The 19,355-nt window shown below is 42.5% G+C and overlaps 1 protein-coding gene across 1 annotated transcript in view; it reads left to right on the forward strand.

Moving 5' to 3' along the window:
• The window catches only part of MYRFL (myelin regulatory factor like), a 119,202-nt gene that overhangs the window by 44,680 nt on the left and 55,167 nt on the right, over nt 1–19,355 (forward strand). The window contains exons 5-10 of the mRNA XM_019802729.2: nt 205–296; nt 6,513–6,663; nt 9,877–10,072; nt 12,115–12,191; nt 13,870–13,980; nt 15,480–15,570. Of these exons, the coding sequence (XP_019658288.2) occupies nt 205–296; nt 6,513–6,663; nt 9,877–10,072; nt 12,115–12,191; nt 13,870–13,980; nt 15,480–15,570 (718 nt within the window). The remainder of the gene's footprint in view (nt 1–204; nt 297–6,512; nt 6,664–9,876; nt 10,073–12,114; nt 12,192–13,869; nt 13,981–15,479; nt 15,571–19,355) is intronic.

A 19,355-nucleotide genomic window follows, 5' to 3' on the forward strand; every position in this document is an offset into this window, starting at 1 on the left:
CTGGTAGGGCTCATGGACTAGGAGCTTGTCCAGCCCACTCACATACAGCCCGGAAGTACTGCGGACCAGTTCGCCTCAAGCAGTCTTAACCAACTGCAATTAGTCTTAAGAAGGCCGAGAGCAGAGACCTGGGAAACTGAATCTGATTTAATGTAACATGGAGGGCAAAGACTCCTAACCTTCATTTTGGGTTCTTGATTCCAGAGCCTCACTGCCACCAACAAAGAAGAGAAAGTGCACCCAGGCGCTGGAGGACTCCAGGGACTGTCACGTGTGGGCCCACCACTCCGGACCAAGTGAGCCAACCGGGGGGCCAGTCACTGCTTTCACCGTTAAGTCAGGGATTTTAAACAGCCTTGTAGTAGCCCTACAAAATTATTTTCTCTTTCATAGAAGGGCAAGGGTAAGCCCTGGGAGTTTATTTCTTTCCTCTTGATATGTTTTGTGCAGTCTTACGTGGGGTCATGCAGATGACCTAGGAAGAGATGCTATTCTCTCTCTCTCTCTTGCTAGTGGAGATGAAATGCCAGTCCTTTCGATTTTAGGGGCAATGTGTCTCAGGACATAGGCTCCAGGCCGGTGGAAGCTTGCAATGTGGCGGCACGTTCAAGAGCCTGCTGTCGTGCTATTGCTTTGTCCGTCACAATCCTTCTAGCTTTATGTGCACACAAATAAAATAGGATCTTGGTAAAATGCAGGTTCTGATTCAGTAAGCCTGAGAGGGGGTCTGAGACTCTGCCCTCCTAACAGCTCCCAGGTGCTACCAGTGCTGCCGGCTCATGGGAGGTACTCTGAGCAGCAGGCTTTGGAGGATTTCTCCAGTGGAGCAGAAAGGCAGAGAGTTGAGCTCCCCTAGCACTCGCTTCAAGTTAGCAGGTTCCAAGCAGATCTTTGAGATTTTGTAAGATCATTTCAGAAGACTTTCAGCAGAATCATATGATGCCCAAGTGGTCAGCCTACCTTATTTTTGGTCTACCTAATTGGTGACAGACACATCATGTTTTGAGCTTAGAGACCCCTTCAAGTTGTGAACAAATTGGGGTTTTGGAGTCTGCAGCCTTGAACTTTCAGAATAAATGCTATGGCACTTACTAGGCAAAAGGACAGTGCTCCATGCCTCCTCTATTAGCCGCTGTAAACAATCAGGTGTAGGCACTGTGAAAAGCAGCCCAGATTCAGGGTATTTCTCTTTTATTCCCATGCATCAGCTTGGCAGGATGTTCAAGATTTCTGTTTTGGGGCTCCCCTTCCCACTATTGTCCCCAAACTCCAGGGCTTTCTACTGCCCTGAAAGGTGATGTAGGTGGCTTCCTCACCTGCTTGAGTTGCTGCCTTTGTCTTTCATTGCCACGCGATTAGAGCTAGTCCTCTGTGCTTGCTTGTGGAGCCTGCTGGTCCTTTCCAGGATGTCTGGCCTCAGCTCCAGCATGAGCTGGAGGCTCCTTCAGCCAAGGCCCACATGTGGCTGCCCCCTGGGAGTGCTGTGGCAGAACCGCCCTGGGCATCCAGTCCTTGCATGAACCAAACCTCTCACTGCCTCCTTTTCTTTTGCATGGATCCACCCTGGCCAACCATTGCTTGGTTTTTCTTATTCAATTTTCTTATTGAAACACAAAATGCTAATTAAAGTCTCCTTTCTGGGTAATATAGAGCTCACCATCCAGCCTCCTATGTAAGCGTACTCTAATTTCTTCAAGAATCCTTACATCTAGCCTGCAGCCTCTATGTGATTCTCAAACACAAAAGGCTGAGTAAATTCCTAGCCAGACAAGGGAACCATCTGTTCGCTCTCCCACAGATTCACCGGCCCACTGAGAGAACCAGGCGAGCCACCCAAACCTTCTAAGCGTTTCCTCATCAAACCAGATTGCTGCTCAAATCATCCTGGCCATTTCAGGGTTAAGCTCCATCCTGTAATGATTTTTCTGCTGCCTGTCTCTGGAGAGGACATTGATTTTTCACCATCTCCAGAGAAAATCATGGGAGAGAAACTGAAATGTCTCAACAGATAGGAAATCTTGAATCCCTTGTTTAAGTCCTATTCGAATGAAGGTCACTGAAAAGCTGACTAAAGATAATTGGCTCTAGACAATGGTTCCAGAATGTAAATGAACAGGTTTCTAAGGCTGGGTGGGGGGGTGGGGGGGAGGGAGACAAAAATCCAAATGCTATGTTTTCATTACAGTTTATATTTTTAGCAGTTTTCTAGTAGAGAAATCATATTTGATGTGGCAGAGGCCAAGGGTTTTTACGAAGGTCCTGGGGAAATTGTACATGGGAGGAGGAAGGAGGAGCTTACGCTAGTCTTATTCTTACTGGACGGGGATTTTGAGGGGAGGGGAGGTTCTAAATCACTCAGGAAGGCTTTTCGGGTGGCCTTCTCCCGAGGAGCTCACTTTGTCCACAGGTTCCAAGATTCCCATTTATCGGCTCACAATGTGGAATCGCTGGGTTGCTGTGGGCAGAGGTCAAATCTTGCTTAGAAAGCAAATAGCTTGTGGGCAGCCTCCTGCTAGCTGTTTCCAGCCCCACATGGCCTCGACCCCATATATGAGAGGGTTCCTGCTTCCATCTGATCTGAACTCCACATGTAAGAGGGTTCATGGACTCACATGATTTGAACCTCAAATATAAAAGGGTTTTTCAGCCCCAGAGTTGTGGCCTTTAGTCCCCAGGAGAGGTACACTGGCTGAGTTCACACGGTGAAGTCAGAAAAAGTATCTGTCTCATCTCCTCAGCAACTTGGGACTTTCTGAGACTGGCTTTTTTTTTTTTTAAGATTTATTTATTTATTTGAGAGAAATTGAGAAAGAGAGAACATGGGGGTGGGGGTTGCACAGAAGGGGAGGGAGAGGGACAAGCAGAAACTGCACTGAGTGGCTGGATCTCAGGACCCTGATGTCACCACCTGAGCTGAAACCAAGAGTCAGACGCTTAACTGACTGTGTCACCCAGACTCCCTGAGACTGACTTTTCTTGATTATCAAAGAGAATCATAATTTCTACTTCACCCATTTCTAAGATTTTTTAAAAGTAATGTATAAATGAATGTTCTGAAAGACATTAAAATGCAAGCTATGAATTTTTCCAAAAAGTGGAAACTTGGTCAGTTTGCTGCCTTCACACTTCTATTCCTTTTCTGCTACATGTTCTCTAGGAATCCTCAGTGTAGCGTGAAGGGAAGAGGATGGCTTGAACCCTGTCTTTCCCATAACAGCTGTGACACTGGCGAGTTATTTCAGATAGTTAAACCCCAATTTCCACATTTGTTAAATGACATTAGGAATCCTGATCTCATAACCTCCTGTGATCAGTTTGGCTGCATGGACTAATGCATATCCTATGACTCAGTAATTCCACCGCTGGGAATATGTCTAGCAGAAATGTGTATGTACACCCACGAGAAGACATGCATGAAATTATCCACAGCAGCATTACTTACAAGAACCACAAACTGAAGTAACCCAAACAACTATCCAAAGCAGGATAAATTGTTGTATATTCCTACAGCAATAGAAATGAACAAATGACTGCCATTTGCAACAATGAGTGAATCCCATAAACATAATGTTGGGCAAAGGAAGCCAACACATAAGAATACATATCATATAATTCCACTTCTATAAACTCCTCTATAGTATTAGTTTCAGAATAGTGATTTGTTTTTGGGCAGGAGAAAGTAGTAGCTGGAAGAGGGCATGAGGGTAACTTCTGGAGTGCCAGACACGTCCTATTTCTTGGCCCAAGGATAGTTACCCAGTATAATTCATTTTATTAGAAAGTATCAAATTGTGTACTAATGATTTGTGTATTCTTCTTTATGTATCTTATACTTCAGTAAAGAAAGTTGATTGAAACAAAGGCATCCTTACCTTGAAGAGTTGATGAGAAACTATGTCAAGTGTCTTGGTGTACTTGGGGACAGTGCGCGTGGTACAGAAAGTACACAGGAGAAAGCCTGGGTGGCTCAGTCCATTAAACGTCTGCCTTTGGTTCAGGTCATGATCTTAGGGTCCTGGATCGAGTCCCACATCGGGCTCTCTGCTTAGTGGGGAGTCTGCTTCTCCTCACTCTCCCTCTGTGCTCTCCCTCCCTCTCTCTCTCTCAAATAAATAAATAAAATCTTTAAAAAATAAGGAAAAGAAAGTACACAGGAGTAGTAGATGTTATTATTAGTGTGAATAGTAATAGGTCCCAGTATCGGGCTCAGGCTTGTGCCTCGAATTTCAGTATGGACCTGTGGTCTCTGAGTCTCACCAGCTGATATCCAGCTCCCAGGGAAGCCATGGCTATGTCAGTCCTGTTGGAGTGGTTGCCCCATCCCTTTGCTGCTAAAATGGAAAAAAAGCAGGAAATGCTGTTATCCTTGACTTTGCTACCACGCATGAGTGGGAAAGGGCCCAAGTTAGCTGATACTCACTCAGGCACTTGGAGTGAGTTATTTCACATCAGAGAGAGTTACCATGGAGGCCAAGAACAGAAGTGTTCAATGAGGCTTCTTAGACATAACCGAGTCACCTGAGCTGACACAAGACCATGTGATGAGGACAGTGCCAATGATATAAACAAAACGCTCCATTGTTTGAACCCTTACTGGGGACAGACACTGTGCTAAGCACTTACAGACCTAACTCTTCGAATCCCTTCACCAACCCCGGGAGGTTTCATACAGTTACTCCCATTTTGTAGATGAGGAAACTGAAGCCCCGAGACCAGAAACCGTTTCCCTAGATTGTATAGCTGGTAAGTGTGGAGCTGGGACTCAAGCCCAGGCCCACTGATTCCAAACCCCAAGCTCTTGAATTTCCTTTACCCTCTCTCCACTGGAGGACAGAGGAAGGAGAGCTGGTAGAACTGGTTTCTTCCTTTCTCTGAATTTGGTAAAAGTGGGAGAACCATGGAAGGTGTTTGTTTGTTTTGAAATGTTTTTAGGTCTGATAACTTTTAGAGGAGTGACAGTATGAAGAGGTCCTTGCATTGCTGACCTCCTGTATTCTAAGCTGGGAAACAGTTTTTCATGATTTTGAGAAATCTTTTCAAAATGCTTGTTTACAAACCTGGAAAAATCGATGTTTTGCTTAGGTGACACATAATAGGGTTACCCCAAGGTAAACACATTTTCTTTGACATTTGAGATCAAAGACACCCCAAAGCAGCTCCGTCATTTATTCATTTGAGGAAGTCCTCAGTGGAAGTATAGAGAAAGGAAGTTAGATGAGTGAAAGAAAACCCTGCATTTTCCAAGGTGTGGGCTAAGTGCACGCTCTCCAGGAGCTTACCGCATATTTCTGTGTTGTTGCTCTCGGCCTGCACCTGATCTTGTGAACACTCACCATTTCCCTTTCACTCTCGATGTCAGGCATGAGTGATAGTCATGGAGTTAAAAGAGAAACAGAAAGTGTACCAATAGAATTTACATAAAAATTATCTGAGGTTGAATCATACAGTTTGGAGGCATACTCAAATTAAGACAATTTGCAAGGATTATGCAAAAATAGTAGCTTGCGCATGTGAAATTGCTGTTATTTTAACACAGAACAGTAGCAATTTCATCTAGTCAATACTACATACTTACGACATTTTCTGTTACTTTATCTTGGCATTAGCTTCTGAAAGAGCTTTCACTTGTACTATGATATTCTCTCTGCTTGTATAACGTTGCAAGATGGGCAAGACATCTGTTTTAATTTCTATCTTGCAGTTGAGGGAAGTAAGACACTAAGTGAATAAATAGCTCGTCTAAGTTCAGAAAGCTAGTGCCACAAGGGACCTGTAACAGATTAGAATGTGTTCATTGCAATTAACAAAAACAAAGAAACAAAGGACCAAAACCCCCAAAACCCCAAAACCTCAAACTGCCTTAAGCAAAAAACAAGCAAACAAAAAAAACCCTCCACAAAACTGGAGGATTTACTGGCTCCTGCCACCCAAGAGTTTAGAATTGGATCCCAGAACTTAAATCACACCATCAGGACTGGGTGCCCTTCATCCTCAACTCTGCCTTCTGCTGTGTGGGCTTCATTCCCAGACAGGCTTCTCCTTCATGTCCCAAAATGGTGCCAGCAGCTCTTGGGGATGTATCTCATGGGTTTAAAGCTCATGGGAAAGAGTTGGCATCTTTGAACCAGTGTCTCCTGAAGTGCTGAGATTCACTCTGCTTGAATGGGATTGGGCCATGAGTCAACCTGACTCAATTATTGATGCAAGTAGCGAACACTGTACTTTAACGGATCCAACCTGGGTCCCCATGTCCTCCTCTGGCTGGGAGTGGACTTCACTGGAACCACATTGACTGGAAGTGGGGAGACGCTAGGCAGGAAATAGGGTAGATGGACACTGAGGGCACAGTTTCTAACAAGGCTAGCCACATGTCTCCTGCCTCCCAACATTTGTCACTTCCCACATGGTCACTCTTTCTCATACATGGCCAGTTCATTTGCTCCGTGCAACTGCCTGTGAGTCTAGGAAAATCAGCCTTGGAGGAAGGCTCTAACACACCGATTTCTTTGCAGTGACAAGTAGGAGTTTCAGCAGTGAAGTGCAAGACTACGACAGTGAGGGACAGAACATGACGCCAGTGGACCAGTGTTCTCCTTCTCTGAAGTGGCAGCCATACCAAAGTGTGCCTTGGCACGGTTTATTCAATGGTCATTATGAAAAACTGTAAGTGGCCCAGGGCCTCCTGGTGGTGTACTGAGGAGTGAGGGAAGAAAGGCAGTGATAACTCTCAAGACTGAATCCAAGGATCTGGGCTTTGATGGCACCTCTGATCAAATAGGGTGGGTCCATGAGGAAGTGTGTCTTACTCCTTATGCTTTGCATTCCAACTAATGAATAGTTGGGACACGGGCTTCTGACCTTTTAGAATCTGGATTGTAGTTCTGTCTCATTACAGTTGACCCACTAATGATGGAGGGAGAGTGAATCTGAGATCACATACCCAGTTCAAACTGCAAACTGGAAAACGGGGATTTCCCAAATCAGTAACATTTAATCCTGCTGTTAATTAAAAATTCCACAGAATATTGTTTTGTGGCCACATTAAATAGCTAGCTGGTGACATTCCCCCCACCCACAATATCTACGCTGTGAATCAGTATTTTCATGCTCATTGTCAACATACATTGCAACTATCCTAGCTGGTCATGGCTTTGTGCGTAGAGACTGAAAGGAAACCATACAAAATATCTTTAAACTGGAAAATTTTCATCCTAATCTTACGACATTATAGTTTTAAAAAATAAATGTGGACTTACATATTATTGCTCTTAAACATCCTCAGAGCCTTCTCTTTTTCCTTAGAGCATAATTCACCTACCTAAGTCTTCTAGAATTTTCAAGATTATAAATGCCTTCCTGAAAAATCCAAAAAAATGTTAATGGTTAAAGAACAGGACTTTCAAGTCATAAATATAATATGAAATGAGAAACGTTGATCTACAAAACTGAGGGCCTTCCATGGTATTTTCCAAATCAAATATTGCTTCTTTAAGAGCAAAACTTATCTCTAGGACTTTCATGTTGAATGAACTAGAAGGAAGAAATCTTTTCCTTAAAACAATTTCTAAGGACTTAAACAGACTTTGGGAGTTGGTGTGTTGAATGGGAAGCAGAATGAAGCAAATTACTAATTGTCTCATTGAAATGTCACAACTTCGTGTCTCTGCCACTGTGTACAATTAGAAAAAGAAAGGAAGCGTCCACTGGTCTTGGTTTTGAGTCTTAGCCTTCATTTGGTTATCTTTTGGGTAGTCCATATGCTATTTTAAATATGAGTACTGAGGTATGAAACCCTTGATCAAGTTTTTGAGACAACTTATTCTTCTTACTTGAGTAGATTTTTTAAGTTTATTTGCACAGCCTATCTAAGCTCCACTGATCTGGAAAAAAAGGAGAACGTGGATGGTATCAGCTCAAAACTATAGAGACAGATTTATTTTGAATGCTTAGACATAATTCATTTTTCTTAAGTGCAAGAAGAAGAAAACATTAATCTACATTAGACTTCAGGTTGTCTTGATTTCACTACTCGTATCACTGAGACAGAAAATCACTTGTCTCAGATTATTATGTCTAATTTGCCACAAAAATATTGTTTCCTTAAATTACCTAAAAGCAATAAAGTTAGGGGATAGAAGGTTTATTAAAAACTTTTTTTTTGAGTGATATTTAAAACCTGTGTTAAAAGAGCTTTTAAAAACCCAGTTTAGTTGACTTTATGTCTAACTTTTGATATCAAAGAGAGAATCACTATTTTTAGGTAAACAGATTTCTATAAATCTGTTTATGATTCAGAATGATATGGTGTTTAAGATTCAGAATAATCTTCAGCCGCATAATTGCTTTTGGTTGATTCAGTTTCTGTTTCTAGCTGTCTTTAAATTTCAGGCTAATGCTCATAGCTGACTGAGCTATAAACCTTACCTCCTTCCTTCAGAGTTTTTTATAGTGAAACATGGAAGATCACAAAAAGGTATTTCCTTTTTTCTCAACCAAGACAGTTCTTATTACCCTCTGCTGTAAAATCTATACAACTCCATTCATCTAGGCTTTAGATGAGTAAATTAGAAGATTAGTTCTAGAAACGTGAGTCAATTTGAAGTTTCCAGGTAGCCTAAGACACGTGGTCTTTATCAAATCCTTCATTCAGTGAATGTTCTTGACTTTGCTGCTGGCGGGCACTATGATTGTGGAGCCTTTGACAAATCAGCTACTTGGAAGTAATCAGTGACCCAGTGACGTGATCCATGGGGAAGGTGCTTAACTTGCAAAGAAAATGAACACGCTTTTCCCAAGAGACTCATTCATATTTTCTGTCTCTGGAATTAGAGGAAAATTTAGAAACTCGGTGTTGTTCCTTATAATGGCAGCCGTCCAAATTGAGATCCCAGGAAACACAGAACCACACGGCGGCAGAGCAGTAAGTCCTGCCCTCCTCTGCTTCCGGTCCTGGGAAGGAGCTCCCTTCCTGAGGAAAAACCCACTTTTAGGAATCTTGATGAATTAAAAATCATGTTCCATATCTACAGCATGTATGGAAAGAACTCACCAAAAAAGTTTCACCTTCTATATTCTCTTCTCTACTCAGTAATGTTACATATGTAGGGTGTTTTAGTTTTATTAACATTTAAAGGTATTTAATTAAACATGTGATATACAAAGCCTTGATATTGAAAATAATTTGATAGGAAGGGTCTGATTAGCCACCCCACCACTTCTGTTCCCAGCAGAAGTAACCAGCATAATAGCTTTTGAGTGCTGTTACCGGATCAGGAGGATGAAGAGGAAATGACCAAACTCTGGTGAAAATGGGTCTTCAATCAGTATTCTGACTGGCTCTGGTTAATCTGGCTTAAAGCTATTCCTAGTAATTTTGACCAGCCTGCTTTGTTCTTCTAACCACTAGTAGGCTGAATATTCACTCATTTGAGGGACTGTTTGAGTGTGGTGTTGCTGATGACATTTAGGGCCTTTTTTTTAAGGGAAGCAAAAGATGAATTTTATCCCAGGTATTTCACAGGTCTGAGTTAATGCAGTACTTCTCAACTTCTAGACTACATCTTTCCGTGGTATGGTGAAGTCAAATTAGAATTCTAGAAAGCACAAAGGGAAAAGAGAGGCCGAGGAGACAGTGCTTCCATTTGACAAGAACTGTACTTCTTCCTTGTGAGAAGATAAAATGCTGTGAGAGAACCATCTGTGTTTTGAAATAGTATTTTCACTTCCTCAGCAAAAATCCACAAAATTGATTAAATATAGCAAAAGTCACTTTCCACAGTATATTTTCTTGAAATGTTTATACTATTAATATTATTAATGGAAGAAAATATGGAGAAAATGTTTGTTAAATTGTTTTCTTGATTCCTCTTTTCATAGACCTGATATAGGCTATCGAGTTGTCACAGACAAAGGATTTAATTTTTCACCAGCAGATGACGCTTTTGTTTGCCAAAAGAAGAACCATTTTCAGATAACCATCCATATCCAAGTTTGGGGAAGTCCAAAATTTGTCAAAACTCAAATGGGCCTGAAACCAATAGACATGTTTTACTTGAAAGCTTTTGGGGTTAAGGTAAGTCTTTTATTGAGCTCAGTTTAATTAAGCCAACATTTATTAAGTGTTCCATTTATCTATCGCTGCATAACAACCCCGCCCCCCCAAGCTTAGCAACTTAAATAATGATGATCTCTATTTGGGTCACAAATGTGCAGGTTGGTTAGGGGTTGGCTCTCGCAATTCATGTCTCTTCAGGAGTCATCAGCTGGGGAGACTCAGCTGGGCCTGGATCCAGTTTCCACGATGGCTCATTTATGTCTGTCAAGCTGGGGCTGGCCATTGGCTGGGAGCTCAAATGAGACTGTGGCCGGGAGGCCTTGGCTCTTCTTCATGTGGACCTCTCTGTGGGATAGGTTGTGCTTCCTCACAGCATGGTGGATAGGTTCTAAGAATAAATGTTCCAAGACATAGGAAGTGGGAACTGCCAATTTCTAAGCCTGAAACTGGCTCAGACACTGGTACAGCATCGCTTCAAATTACATTTTGATAGTTTTCACTCTAAAAATCTTGCACTTCTTTTACTAACTGTAATATTTTATTCTTTTTGCTGCTGGTGCATTTTCAAATGCAAGAGATTTGTAGTTTTCACCAAATTCTCAAATAGGTCTCTGACTTTAAAAAGCCAAGGAGCCATTAATCTAGTCAATGTCCCCACTTTTTCAGTTTAACAGAGGGGAGACTGAGTCATGGTAAAGTTAGACAATTCATCCAAAGTAAGTAAATGAGAGAGCTGAGTTTAGAATACAGGTAGGATGACTTCTGAGTGGTCAACGAGGATTTGTAACCTTATTATCTCAGATCCAGCGCTTGGGGGGAGAAGCGTCCATTAATTGCCTATTTTATTCCAATTATTAACCTGAGTTTAGGCAGTGAGTCTCCCAAAATAGGGCTTGACATGAGGTGCTCTTGCTCCAAACTGAGCTCTTAAACCAAACCAAAACAAAACAAAACAGAAGAAAACACAGATAACAAACAGATAAACAACAACAAAACATGTTTTTCTGATTATGGAAATAATATGAATCCATTGTGAAAATTTTGAAATACAATAGACAACTATAAAGAAGAGAGAAAATTCACTCATATTTGGGATCCAGCATTTAGTAGTCTAATTTTTTCTGTTATTAAAATTAATCTCATATTGTTAATAGTATATTATGAAAATAACATATGATATTATTAAAGACCTATAAAATATCATTTACAAAGATGATATAGCTTCTATTGTATAAATGTACCATATTCCTGCATTATTATAAGTTTTGCTTATTTTCAATTTTTTATTGTTAATAAAACTTCAGTAAACATCCATGTATACCTGTCTCTGCATGAGGATACAATCCAGAAGAATTTATACGTCAAAGGCATGAACTTTATTAAAACTCTTGATGTATGTTGCCTGGCTGCTTTTCAGAAAAATTGTCCTTATGCTAATACCCACAAGCCATATATGACAGGACAGATCTCACCACACCCTTGCCACGATTCATTCCAGAGCAAGAAGAGTTTTGTAGCAAGTACTGAAAAAAATGCCATCCTCTGTATTTAATTTATTTTCATTGTTTATTGTTATTTCTTCTTATTAGAATGTTAACTCTGTAAGGGCTGGGGTTTCTGTTAATTTTGTCCACTGCTCATCTCAAATGCCTTGAGCAGTGCCTGGTGCATAGCAGGTGCTCAGCAAGTGTCTATGGAATGAATGAGTAAATGAATGGATGGAGGCATGTACCCTTTGAGCTGCCTTGCTCCTGTTTTGCTCCTGTTGTTTTAATCATCTACGAGCTCACACCATATTCACTGCTCACCTGAAGTTTTCTGTTGTCTTGTGTTTTCATTGTTTAGTTTTACACGTATTCATTTCTTTTCTCACCAATACCATACTCCTTAAGGTTGGGGCCATTGTCTTATACATCTTTTCAGTGACTTGTTCCTTCTACCCAGTGCCTATCATGATGCCTTGGAAAACTTTTAAAGTACTTGCTTTACTAATGGACATTTTTATTATTAAATGAATGTATGGATTTGGTAACTAATTTACTTTTTCTTGTTCCACACAGGTAGAAGCCACCAATCAAATTATTGCTATTGAGCAATCCCAAGCAGATAGAAGCAAAAAGATTTTCAATCCTGTTAAGTAAGAATTTCTTGTCTGAATTCCTTTGTGAATATATTGGGGAAAAGACCTGTTGCCTAATTTATATTACTAAAAATGAATCCCACTGACATGTGATTTCACTTATATGTGGAATCTAAAAAACAAAACAAATGAACAAATAAAAGCAGAAACAGACCTATTAATATGGAGAACAAACTGATGGTTGGCAGAGAGGAAGGGTTGAGGCAGGAGTAAAATGGGTGCAGGGGAGTGGGAGGCAGAGGCTTCCAGTTATAGAATAAGTAAGTCACGGGGATGAAAGGTACAGCAGAGGGAGTAGAGTCAATGGTATTGTAATGATGCCGTGCAATGACAGATGGGAGCTGCGCTTTTGGTGAGCATAGCTTAAGTTGTTGAATCATCATGTTGTACACCTGAAACTACTGTAACATTATATGTCGACTATGCTTCAATTAAAAAATGTAAATAAAAAATAAAAGGAATCCCATTGCAAAAACTACATTAGTAATATGTTAATATATGAATACATATAAAAACAAAGAAGGTAAAATGCATTGAATAATTTCAAACAAATTCTTGTAAAAAGTTCCATTTGTAAGTCATCATTATTTTTTTTTTAAAAGATTTATTTATTCATGAGAGAGAGAAAGTGAGTGCAGGGGGGAGGAGCAGAGGGAAAGAGAATCCCAAGCAGATGCTGCGCTGGACTCAGAGCCTGATGTGGGGGCTCAATCCCAGGACCCTGAGCTGAAACCAAGAGTCAGACGCTTCACTGACTGTGCCACGCAGGGGCCCCAAGTCATCATGATTTTTACAACCATTTATAACACCCTTGCTAACTACCTGGATTCCTTGAAATAGATTATGGTTAGACCTTTCTTTTAATTTCATGCTGTGCTGAGAACTCATTTTTTCTTATTTTTTAAAGCTATGTTGATGGACTGCCCAGTGGGTTCCAAAATAGCAGGCAGGACTGGCATTATCCAAAGCAATATGGCAGTCCAAAGTGAGCATTCACCCTGTGGAAGGACTTGGAGTGGGATTTGCTTTTGGACTGTTTGGCTGGGATGTAGTTGAGACATCTCAGTGTTTTGACCCTGAGTCAATCCCATCTGGGCTGGAAAGAAGATCCTACTGCCTGGAGAGACCAGGCAGGAGCGCAGGCTGACGCTCAAGCAGGAGCCACATGTACGAACAGCACTGAACTTGCCTGGTGCCTCTGGTTCTCCCTTGCCGGGGCGGGCTGGGTGTGGTCTTCCGTGGGAGCCAGGCCAGGAGAAGGCAAAGATGGAAGGGGAGGCAAAGGAATTCATGAGGAACGTAGAGACAGCGCTTGTCAGGAGGCAAGTGCTCTAGCAACAGTGGCAGAGGCACAAATGAAAAGTCCTTTTTCTCCGTTGTGGAGTTAAAGGAACCCGTAGGTGGTGTGGGGAGCACACCGCCCTGATGAGTCAGAAACGCTGGGCTCGAGCTTCTGCTAAATGAGCATATCTCACCTTCCGAGAGTTAATTCCCTGGCAGCCATTCCTGCCCGTGTTGTGGAGAGTTTATTAAAAATCAGTGCCTGGAGTAAACTGTCCTCCGCACTGTGATGGGGACGGGGGACTGAACATACCTGGGAATCTCAGAACGAGTTAGAGGTGATCAGAGTCCACATTTTCTCACAGTGTCTTGGTATTTCTGCTGTTTGTTTTAGAATCGACCTGCTGGCTGACCAGGTCACCAAAGTTACACTGGGCCGGTTACACTTCAGTGAGACAACAGCGAATAACATGAGGAAGAAGGGCAAACCAAATCCGGACCAAAGGTACTAGCGTCTGCGCGTACGCCCATCGGTGGGCAGCCAGTGCCCTCCGGAAGCCCCTCGGATCCTCTCGGTCCTACCAGCCTGTAAACCAGGCCGCCCATGGCCCCTTTCCCCCTTCTTGGACTCTTCCCATTTATTAACACATCTCATTTTCCCTTAGGCGTCTTTCCTTGTCCGTCCTCACCCCCACAGTGCCTGCTCCCCTGTCCAGCTCCAAATCTGCTTGCCTTGATTCCCTCCCTAATTCTCTGGAGTGACCACACATTTATGCCTCACTGTTGTCCAAAGGCTGAGGACTGTCAGACCGCCCTGCTTGAACCTGTGTGCTCGTCACCAGTATAAAGCCCTGAATCCTGGAGCTCTGCTATCGCCTTTTCTGGTTAAAAAAGAAAATGAACTTGCATTAATGATTTAAACCTGTGGTTCTCACAGTGTGGTCCCAGACTCTCAGAGACCGTGTTACCTGCACGCTTGTTAGAGGTGCAGTTTCTCAGGCCTCACCAAAGACCTGCTGAATCGAAAACTCTGGGGTGGGGCGCAGTAATGTGTATTTTAACAAATCCTCCAGGTGACTTGGATGCACCCTCAAATCTGGGAACATTGGTTTTAGAATGTAAGTGTTGGAGTTGGAAAGACTTGAATTTGAAATTTGATCCTGCCGTATAGTAGCTGGGTGACCTCGAGCATGTAACTTAACCCATGCTGTAAAATGGGAACAACAACTATATCCTTCTCGATTCTAAGTGAGATACTGTAGATGAACGGCTTAGCCCAGCGTATGACACATTTTGAGGACTCAGATGACGGCTAATGTTTGTAATGAAAAGAACAATTATTACTATAACTGTTTTACTTTTGATACGGGGGAGAACTCTTATTCTCTAAGGATTAGAGACTCTGTGGAGTTACAGAGGAAGGTTTTCACATGCCGTTCTTAAAGCCAAAGCTTCTCTCATAGGGATAGTTTTATTTTTACTTTCAAGAAATGATCTGATCTTAAAAATGCCTCATCAGTGTTACATAGGAAGAAATAATTGAAGTAACGTTGATGAAAATTGCACTGGGAGTAATTGGAGGGAGGGTCGAGGTCTTTGACTAAAGTCATGAGTGGAGGGTGTACAGCGGAAGAGCAGACAGGGTGGGAGGATCCAGTGCGGCTGGGCAGGCCTTGCTGGGATAGCCTGCGTACCTGCATGGCTCTGGGCAAAGGGACCTCTTGGGTGGCCACCTGTTGTACATCTGTTTGTGAGCAGTGATGTGAGGAACAGCTCACGAATACCCCACGAATACCTCAGACCCGGCCGAGGGTGGACCCAGAAAAATATTGAGTGAATCGACTGCTCTTTCATTTCACAGGAGGGGCAACTTAGAGCAGACTAGAAAAATCTTTAAATATGCAAACCTATCTAGGTAAATTCACTGTGAAGTGTTGGGTGGTATTTGCTGGCACAAATCGTGTCTCTGTTTCCTGATGTGCTGATCTGCTGTTTCTGAGTTAGATACTTCATGTTGGTGGTTGGACTGTATGCTGCTCACCAAGACCAGTGCTATCTATTGTCTGCCCACATCTCTGAACGGATCATTGTAAGGGTAAGCTTCAGTTCTTTGACGTTTCTGGATCCCACCTGCTTTTCTCCTCTGAAGTAGAATTTGTATTTTCTTTTCTTTTTTTTTTTTCAATTAAAAAAATTTTTTTTTGAATTTGCATTTTCAATGGCATGCTGGAAGTCTGCTGTTTCTCAAAGCATGATGATAATAATGGCAGATATTATTATTTTCGTTTTCACATAATGGTTCTCAACCAGGAGAACTTATGTCCCTCAAAGGTCATTTGGCAATGTCTGCAAACATTTTTTGGTTGTCACAATTGGGGGTGCCACCAGCCTCTAGTGGGTCCAGGCCAGGAATACTGCTCAGTACCTTACAATGAATGAGATAACCCCCGCAGCCAGGACTCCCCCTTCCAAAATGTCAGTAGTGCTATAGTTGAGAAACTCTGGTCCAGGCACTGGGCTAATTTCAGTATGATGTCATTTTACACTGTGTCACACTTACGTTACCTTCCTCACATGCAGAGGAGGTAGGCTCAGGAGGGCAAGAAACTCATTTCATCATGATCGCGGGTTGTGACTGATGGGGCTTGGGTTGCAACCTAGTTTTCTCTGATCCTGAAGCCACGGGGTGGGGAAAGTAGTAAGAAGGCATTTCCTACCCCAAATGTTGGTGACCCAGGGAACATCTGGGCCCCTGCCTACCGCATGGTAACGGTTCGGCATGTTTTGCTGAATGAATGATTGGTCACAGCTGTGGACGGGAATCTTGGCAGCCACAGACACAGAAAACTGTTGGCAGCTGGAGCTGCAGCTGTGTGAGGCCAGGCTGGCCACCGCTGAGAATACCAGGGGCCTAAGGTAACAGGTCACCGCAGGCCTGGCAGCTGGGAGGGGCTGTGTTGTGCCACAGGGAGGACATGTAAAGTCCAACAGGAAAAATCATTCAGTACAGCAACTTCTGTGGCTGTTACTCTTTGGCCTGGGGACCAGATGTGCCTCTTTGGGGAGATGAGTCTTTCCTTTCTTGCGTTGAGCTATTCCGAAACAAAGGGCCCTCTGTATAATTCTTTAAATCAATTAAAAATCATAAGCTACATATAAGTGGAAATCCTTAAACTGCATCTCCAAGCTTCTATGGAGGTGAAGGGATGATGGAAATGAGGTAAAACCCCTATGTCCAGATGTCCCAGGTAAGGGCCAGGCTCTGTCCCTGCCAGTTTTTGTGGGACCTGATCTAATCGGTGACAAGCAAGGCTCCCCTGCAGCGAAGGCTGGTGGGGCCCTCTTCCTTGGTCATGGGCTGAGGGCAGTGAGCAGGGTTCAGGGCGATCTTCGACCGCTGGCCTGATGTCATCTGGAATTGCTGTGCTGCACTAACAAATGCAATTTAAAAGTCAAGTCTGGAAGCCTGGAAGGAGTAAAGACAGACGATGCCATTCTTTTCAGAGTTAGCATAGGTTAGATGTTTTGGAAGTACTGCTTTGAGCTGGGAAATTCATGCCTGAGTCAGGCAGCCTACGAGTCACCTGCGTACCTTGAATAATTTACTGGTGTCTGGTTTCTCCACTTCCTGCTGGGAGCTCTGTCCTCTGGCTGCGGTCAAGTCCACAGAGCAGCAATACGAGAGAGCACTACTGTCTAATATTCTATTGCCAGGACTCTGTTAATTGGTGCCTCCTTATATCCAGACGCAATGATGATTTAATTCATGATCACTTTGAAAGGTTGAGTATTCCTGCAATTCATGCGCTATGAATACTAAAAAACATTAGATTATACTTAGTATAGTGTGGATGTCACATTATTCACTAAATTTTTATTTTAAAAAAGTGATTGTATTCCAGATTTGATTGTTTTCTTCTAGCCATAAATTTTGGTTAAAGAGGATGCCCTATTCTAGAAGTGCTCTGGGTAATACAGGGGTTACTCTAGCAACAATGAGAAGAAGGAGAATGGTAACAGTGCAAACCATTCTCCTCCTCCCCCAAACTAGAAATATCTTATTGATATTATTTCATTCTAACCCCAAATGCAGAAGTGAAAATGAATGCAGTGTTTGAATCTGTTTAACTGTTTGACATTTAAACCAACCAAGAGGAAAAAAAACTGAGCTTCAGAAATGGTGATATTGTTCGAATGAGTGAGTTTTTGAAATGTTCACAGAGCACATTTCCCGCGCCTAGGATTCTATGCCTTGGGCATATACCTATGGTTGGACAGAGGGCAGACCAGCTCACATTCTCCAAAAAAGCCAGATGTGCTCTCTTAGGCCATAACCTGGGTCTGTTAGTTTGAGCTCAGGAACAAAGGAAGAAAAATTTGACCACTGAACATGTTGTAAGAGCAGACTATGTTATATGGAGAACTGCCAGTTGTACTAAGCAAATTCAGATTCATGTTGAGGCCTGAGAATCATTCTTCCCAAGAACGGAGATTAACGTGAGGGCAAATGTATGAGGCTTAGACTAGATGCGTTTCTGGCCTCCAGGAAGACTTCAGGAGACCTAGCTTGTCAGAATTCTCCTTGGAGAGAGGATGGTGGGCAAGACCCAGGAATTGTTCATCTGGGTTGTCAATCAGAACAGCTTTAGAAATATATTACGGTCCTGTCGTGTAAATTGACCAATTTCATGGAAATTAAGGTTTACGCCAAAGACAGATTTATTTCCCAGGTCTTTTATTTTTGGGAGCATTCTGCCATGGAGTTCCTTCAGATTCTCCTTGTTAATGACTAGGTTTTCATTCAGCTCCACTTTTCTTCTAAAACACATAATTAAACCTGGTTTGGAGTGCTGTGTTGTAAGCAGGAGGGATGATTACTTTTGTCTGCCTTTCAAAGATGCACCGGGGTTTCCTAGTTTGAAAATGAATACATTATTCCAGTTTCTTTCCCAGAAGAATAAAAACACGCACGTCCGCAAGAAATGCCCCCTTACTGCCCTGCAAACTGCACAGTCCTAAGATGAGAAACCAACAAACGGGCAGAGAAAGCAAAAGAAATAATGGGGCTGCAAGGATGGTGAGGCATGGGTATAGAGCCGAGCCATCCCAGGGCCCAGCTCCATTTTTACCAGCTCTTGCCCTTTTCTACAAAACTCCCTTCCCTCCCCCAATGCACAACAACACACACACACACACACACACACACACACACACCAATCTTCTGGAGTTCAGATGAATTTTTATTTACCGAAGGAATCAGTATATGGGGCAATGTCCATTTCACCCTGTGGTTGGGATTCAACTTTGTTAACTCTGGAGGGGGTAACTCGACCAGGAGTGTATGGGACAGAGAATCCCCCAGAAAGTAAAACAAAGATACCTGGATCCTCCCTCTACAGTTTTTTATTTAATAGGTTGAATATACATTTCTAACAAGTTTCCAGGAGAGGCTGCTGACCTTCAGACCACACTTTGAGTTGCACTGATAGGGAGCATATCTAGTCCCATTTTCCACGAGCCCTCTCAAAAGGAACAAAAATTTATTTGTTATGAACTGTCTCCCTCAACTCAAGCTTTCCTAATATGCTCTTTGGCTGCTGCTTTCGAAGCCCAAACAATGGTAAAACAAAGAATTTCCAGCTTTCCATTCCAAACTTTGAACGGTCTCAAGTTACTATTAACTGCTGTTTCCTATTCCAAGCACCTGCAGAGGGCGCCATTTACATTTTACTCAGCGAGTGGAGCTCCCTCGCAGAATTGTGCCACTCTGCAGGTCTGTCGCTGAGGAGAGCAGATTAAGTGATTACAGGCTCCTTTTGGAGACATTGCAGGTTTGGTTCCAGACCACCTCAATAAAGCGAGTCAAATGAAGTTTTTGGT

This window comes from Ailuropoda melanoleuca, chromosome 15 (assembly GCF_002007445.2).
Source record: "Ailuropoda melanoleuca isolate Jingjing chromosome 15, ASM200744v2, whole genome shotgun sequence".
In the NCBI taxonomy this organism is placed as follows: Eukaryota; Metazoa; Chordata; class Mammalia; order Carnivora; family Ursidae; genus Ailuropoda; species Ailuropoda melanoleuca.